At 40.2% G+C, this 6,594-nt stretch overlaps 1 protein-coding gene across 1 annotated transcript; it reads left to right on the plus strand.

The window, feature by feature from the left end:
- Positions 1 to 1,860: 1,860 nt before the first annotated feature.
- On the plus strand, positions 1,861 to 6,092 carry LOC103179180 (transmembrane and death domain protein 1-like). Its single transcript, XM_007894311.1, has 5 exons — positions 1,861 to 1,876; positions 2,938 to 3,114; positions 3,394 to 3,513; positions 4,064 to 4,213; positions 5,682 to 6,092. The coding sequence occupies exons 1-5, from the start codon at positions 1,861 to 1,863 to the stop codon at positions 5,969 to 5,971; spliced, it is 753 nt and encodes a 250-aa protein (XP_007892502.1). The 3' UTR covers positions 5,972 to 6,092.
- Positions 6,093 to 6,594: the final 502 nt, after the last annotated feature.

Here is a 6,594-nt window from a genome sequence, read left to right on the forward strand (position 1 = left end):
GTCACCTCAGAGCGGAATCCCATTGAATCCCATAGGATTCTTTTCCGAGTTAGCCGAATTGTGACTCGTTCAGCTAACACCAAAGATTTAGTCAGTGGCGTTCTAACCAGCTGGCACGAGGACCCAGGAGAAATAAGAAGCCGAGACTCATCATTGTGAAGTGGTTCGGTTCTACATTCTAATAGTCAGAATTTAAATCCAAACTCTGAGAAAGTTTGGGCGTTTTTACACACAAGATGCTGTTGACATCAGGACTTGGGATATTACACGCATTTCTCTTCATCAGAGACTGCTCCGCAGAGGACACAGGTTATTATTAAGCTCTCCTTAAATGATTGATATCCACTGTAAAAACATCCAAGAGAGAAAAAATTGTCTTTTTGACGAGTACACGAGATGCATTGTCTGGCTTATTACCTCTGACCCCCCGTTATAGATAATACTCGAGACACAACATCTTTATCTGGCTGAAAAAGTGCTGGTGATTGCACGATTTTGCACCCATTGAGGTCAGTAAATGGCAGCAATTGATATAGAAAAAGATGGAATAATTAACAAATGAATTGATTTATAACAATTGTATTGATATTCAATAACTGAATTTCACAGACGCCAACAGTGCACTGCGATGGACGCAACCCACAGTACAACTGCAATTCTGGCTTATAATACACTCGCTAATATACTCGAGGTCCCCCAAAAAATGTGTTTAGACGTTAAAAATGGTGTTTTAATTCATATCGGTCTCGGGATCACACGTTCCGTTGCTATAACAGCAAGAAACAAATCAAGTGGTTCCATCGGGGAAATCCAACAAATGACTTAGAGCAACTAAACCACTGAGATATTCCAGAATACAACCAACCAAGCAACATTCTATTGTGGGTTAACAATTAACGAGAGAGAGAATATGCAATTTGTACATCCCACTCAATTGGCCACACAATTCCATCAGTTTTACAAGCAGCTTATTTATTTATTTATTTATTTATTTATTTTTACAATCGCTCGTATATTTCAGTCTATCTGTTGCTGCCGTGTTAAACAGCTGTTCGGAGGCAATCTAGTCCAGCCTTGCTCTGGCGTGCAAAGTTGTTGTACACGGGGCAGTTTTGCTCCCAACCTTGTTTAACCAGATCACTGCAGCAAAGGGCAATTAAAAGCCAGTGGTGACCAAATCAACATCGTATTTTATAACATTTCGGATTAAGGGGTCGTTCAGTAAAATACTCTCTTCAAAAAACTACAGAAAGCTGTTTGTGGGACGTTGCTGTGCGCAAATTGTCCACCCCATTCACCTACAAAGTAGTCACTAAATTAATTAAAATCTGCATTAGTTCCTTAACCCATTCCTTATGTTAATTAACATAATTCGGCAAACTTTATCCTCGTAAATTCCAGCTACACAGTATTGTCAGGGAATCAATTCCATTTTAAAGCCGAGCAGAAAATAGAGGATTCACTATGTTTTATAGCAAGTCAATATTAAAGTGGATGTGAGGTTAGGTCATCGTGAAATGTGGACACTGTACCAATTTAACAACGATAGGTTAATAACTTACCGGTGTCACAAGCATAAGTGAGTAATAGACTTTTGCTCCAGCATTTCAGATAGGTACAGAGGTTGTTCATCTGAAAGGCAGGAGGTACAAGCGGATACAGATGGATAGAATAAGACAGTGAGTGGACAAATAGTGTGTTGCATTCAGCACCGAGACCAAGTCAATTACTCTGACGGAGAAGGTAGAGTGTGAGGTGCACGTTTGCTATAAAAGGATTGCAAATGCTCCAGTTTATGAACACCCAAACCTTTCCCTCAGCAATCGTGTCTAATCAATCCATAGACAAGTAAGCAGTAAGATGTCAGGGAAGGCTGGTAAAGGCTCAAGGATCTGCAAGAAAACTTTGGAGAGAAATTTCACCTGGATCCAGATTTACTCGTGTAGATTTACTCACGCTTAACCTAAATTTATACAACATGCAGAATTTGGCAAATTGTTGAATTTGGCAGTCATTTTTAAGCTTGCCATTTCTTTTTAGACAAAGTTTTTTTTCCCCCCCAGCATCTTTCTTCAGAGAGCTACACAAAACAGACTTCAAAACTGAGACACAATTCAGCAATTTGACAAATTCTCGCACACGCCCTTAAAAATGCCGAAAAAATAAAATACATCTCAACCCCGATGAAATTTCTCCCCACTTGTAATAATAATAATCCTTGCCTGTAATATAGCAACTTATCAAGTCATTGATACGTCTCAAAACGCTTCACAGAATATACTCCGAAGTGTAGAGTTAGGTTTCGCCCTGCCCCGAAATTGAACCCTGGTCCTCTCACTTGCGAAGTGAGTGCTCTAGCCACTATGCTACAGGATAACAAGAGGGTGGTTGAGGCAATGCTAAAGAAGTCATCCTTTACAGCCTTGTCCCATGTTATGGTTGAGGCAGCTCCACAATACTATAAGCCAGACTTTCATGTTCATTACTGTCCAGTGGACTTCATTTACAAATGTACAGTGTTTGGCATTTCACACTGATGCACTCTCTATTTCTCTATTTCAGAAGTAATAAGCAATCCGCCAATCGACTAACAACCGGGTTCCCACTTACTGCTAGGTAAACAGGGGCATGTGGAGTAAGGAAACTTGCCCAACTTTTTGCCCTGCTGGGAATCGAACCCAGGTCCTCTCGTTTGCGAGGCGAGTGCTCTAACCACTGAGCTCCAGGACTCCACACTCTGTTATACAGATAATAATAATAATAATAATCCTTGCATTTGATATAGCGCTTTTCACGTCTGGAGGACGTCCCAAAGCGCTTCACAGAATATACTGTAAAGTGAATTGACTGTATATTTGTGGGCGAACGCGGCAGCCAATTGCGCACAGATCCCAGTATCACTGATTAATGGATAATGTACAAATTATTTTCCCTTAGCTGCTGATGATATTGGAATTCACCAAATGTCTCGGATCTCAGAATTGCTGTCTCCTGCTGAATGCGAAGCTTTTCACAGAAAAATCACTCACCCCGAGGAAAACGTTATGAAGCTTATTGATAAAATGTCAGAGGAAAATGACAATTTATTCAAGGTCAGACAACGCAGAGCCATCGGTAGGTACAAATCACACACTGTCCGGGCCAAAGGTAACCACTGTCTCATTCCTCCTGCGACAATGCAAGCCATCTTGCTATGCCAGAGTTCAACCAATAATGAACTCTATCTTAATCACCCGGAGATTGAACATTGAGTGCAAACTACATTTCAGAAACGAGGTGGAACTCAATCAGAATTGAACTTCAGATTCAATACTTCAGAAAATGAAATGTAATTGAATGCTGTATTGGTACAAGATATCTATTCTGTATCTCCCTCTTATCTCTGATGCCCAGTTAGTGTGGATGAATGCAGAAACGTTCTGATTGACTGGCTGAAGAAAGAAGGAGACACTATGTACTGGGACAGGCTTTCTCGAGCACTGAGTCAGATTGGCAGATCAGATGTTGACAGAGGTACTCTCATCCCTTCAAATCAATAATTAATACTCATTAACAGACGCTTATAAGTAAACCACAATTTGATAATTAAGTCTGTAGCAGCTAGTCTATAGACGATGATTCCCTTCTAATCATATACCATCTGGTAAAACCTCATGGACACCATCACATCCCATTTGGGAAAGCGGTACTGCCTTCCCATGAAGCAAGAAGTCTCATCCGAGTTTTGCAATGAGCCCTCCTGTTCAAGAATTAAATGTAAAAAAAATTTGGCCTTGACTGTTCGTGAGACAATTGGCTGCCACGTTTCGGCCACACAATATACAGTCAATTCACTTTGCAATATAGTCGGTGAAGCGATTTGAGATGTCTCAACGACATAAGGTGCTACATTAAAATCAAGAGTTATTATTATTCATTATTATTATTAAATCGGATTACATTTCCAAGAGCTCAATGAAGTAGATTCCAATCCACATATTTTCAGGTGCAGAACAATTCGTTCAGTAGAATACATAAATAATCTCAAATAATCCTAGTATCTCAATCCCTGGTCTTTTCCTAGAAATGGGAAAGAACTTAAACCAAGACAAGACCTTGGAGGTGAAGAAGTACATTGAAGAATACAACAAGGGAAGTCCAAAAACTCACTCCTCGCTGGTGTTAACCGATGAAGAGATTAAAATCAACGGAAACCGAGGAAAACGCAGCAATTGTAAGTTAGAAATAAAACTGAATAAGTAGCCTCTGCATCATAAGAACATAAGAAATGCTGGACAAAAAAAACCAAGGTCCATCTAGTTCGCCTTCCACCTTCCTGAAGTCGTATGCACATATCTCCCGAACTACCCATGCGCTATATCCCATAATGTTATTTCCTAAGAAAACCATCTAATCTGTGTTTGAAGGAAACAACACTTCCTGTTTTAACCGTCTCCCCAGGGAGCCTGTTCCACAGGTTTACTACTCGCTCACTGAAATAGCGTTTCCGTAGACTTGTTTTGAATTTACATACTGATACGATATCCGACACTGCGGATGTTTTAAGCACGTGATAAAACTCAGCGTTCTAATTCTAATTGACAAATGTCACGAATAAGAACATCCAGCACATTTGTCTACATAATTGTCACACACAGTAGGTTGTGGCCATGACAAATGGGAATTAAGTTACCCGCTGCCTCTTTTAATGTTTCATTTTCTCCTTGGGTGGCCTGGAGAGATAAGGCAAAGCCAAACAAAACTCATGTCATTTTGTACAGAAATCCAGCACACAAATAAACTCAAATTCCTTTTTTTTTATAAAAAAAGATGAATTTGTGGAGGGGACAAAAATAACGCAGCGGGCTGATTTTTCCGATACGATAGAAGGCATTATGTTAAAAAGAACGTTAGGTTTTATTAAGTCCAAAAAGGACACTTGCAGAGGTATAATGCTACATGGGTGGATTTGTAGATGCTATTTTAGAAAAATAAAAAATTTAAAAAAATAATATTTCAATCTGGTTCAAATCTTAGATGACAGAACTTCAGACTTGGAGTGGCAACATCTGTTCCCCTGAAATTTGAGATGCTTCAAATCCCTGGTTTGCTTCGATGCTCGGCTCAAGCAAGATAGCTTACCACTGCGTGCAGCTGATATTCTCCACTGGTGCTGCTCTGCAATCATATATGTGCAGGGCACAATAGGTCCTGGCAGGATTTCCCACTTCTCCTCTCCCTGGAGGTGAAACATTTTGCTGGCAGTGGTTCAATCATCCAGCTGCACATTGGAGATAGGAAGCCTTAACCAGTGAAGGTAGAGCAGTCAAATGTTGGGAGTGATGGCCAAAAGTATGTCTATCTCCAGCTTGTAGCCAAGTCATTTTCCCTTGAGGGTTACTCTACTGCACTCTGACATCAGTGCGGAAAGAAAGTGGTCTCCAAAGGAGATCTTAGAAGAACTTGAACTCTTTGAAATACCACATTAAGTATTTTCTTTTACCATTACCACTGACTGCTCTGTCATATGTATTTACCACTTTCAGCATCACCCACAGATCAATTGACTTTACAGTATATTCTGTGAAGCGCTTTGAGACGTCTCGAAGATGTGATAAGGCTCCATATCAAATACAAGGATTATAATATATTATAGATCAATGACAAGCTAATCTGTTGGTGCTTCTGTTTTTTTTAAACAGTTCTAGAGAACTGGGATGAACTGGAACTGATCATCGAGATGAAAAAGCACCCTCCTTATCCCAGGAACCTCACGGAGGGCTTCAGGACAGTTCTCTGGGGTGTGCTTCTTGGGTTTGTGGGCTCGACCGTACTAGGTGGCATCAGTCTGTACTTCATTGTGAAAATAGCAGAGAGGGACTGCGTGGAGATGATGCGTCGATCCAGCATGCTTTGCCGCGTCAAACGCAGAAGAAAACCAACCCGGCAGATAGTCTACTCTTCAGACGATGAAACGACTTACAAAGGCTAGCCATGTAAACCCGTCAAGCAATACTTCCCTGCTTTTTGTACAGCCTAACAAGGACATGTGTGGAAAACGTCAATTTATATAGCGGCAGTCCAACAGATAATGCATAATGTCAATATAATCGCAGGAGAGAAATTGTAAAATATTATTGTATTTCCGTAAAAGCTCAACACCAGTTATTAATTGTGATTAAATCGACTGTTTTTTTACTTACTTGATTCGAACAGACGTCTTCTATCGAGTGGCACTCAAAATTACTTTGCAAGTTCCCAATGCTGTAATCCCAACACTAGTATATCATGGGAAACATTTTTATTGAAAATCTTGATTGCCCACTAGTTTCAGTGATTGATCATTTTATTCTCATTTGCGGAGGACAGAGATGGAGAAGGGCCACCTGGATCTATTTTCTTAACGTTTGAGAGCGACCAGAATTTGGCGAGTTCTTCAATTCAGTCTCAAAACATGAAGTTGGTTTTCTGTAGATCTTAAAAAGAACTCAAGGCAATCTAGGCTCAGGTAGAACCATTTTACATCAGTTCTCACCAAATGCATCTCAAGCCACAATGACAGTGAGAAGGGTGTGGCTCAGTCTTTTTGCAAGGTGAACAGGAAATTTATCCAGA

Source organism: Callorhinchus milii, unplaced genomic scaffold (assembly GCF_018977255.1).
Source record: "Callorhinchus milii isolate IMCB2004 unplaced genomic scaffold, IMCB_Cmil_1.0 Scaffold19, whole genome shotgun sequence".
Taxonomy (NCBI): Eukaryota; Metazoa; Chordata; class Chondrichthyes; order Chimaeriformes; family Callorhinchidae; genus Callorhinchus; species Callorhinchus milii.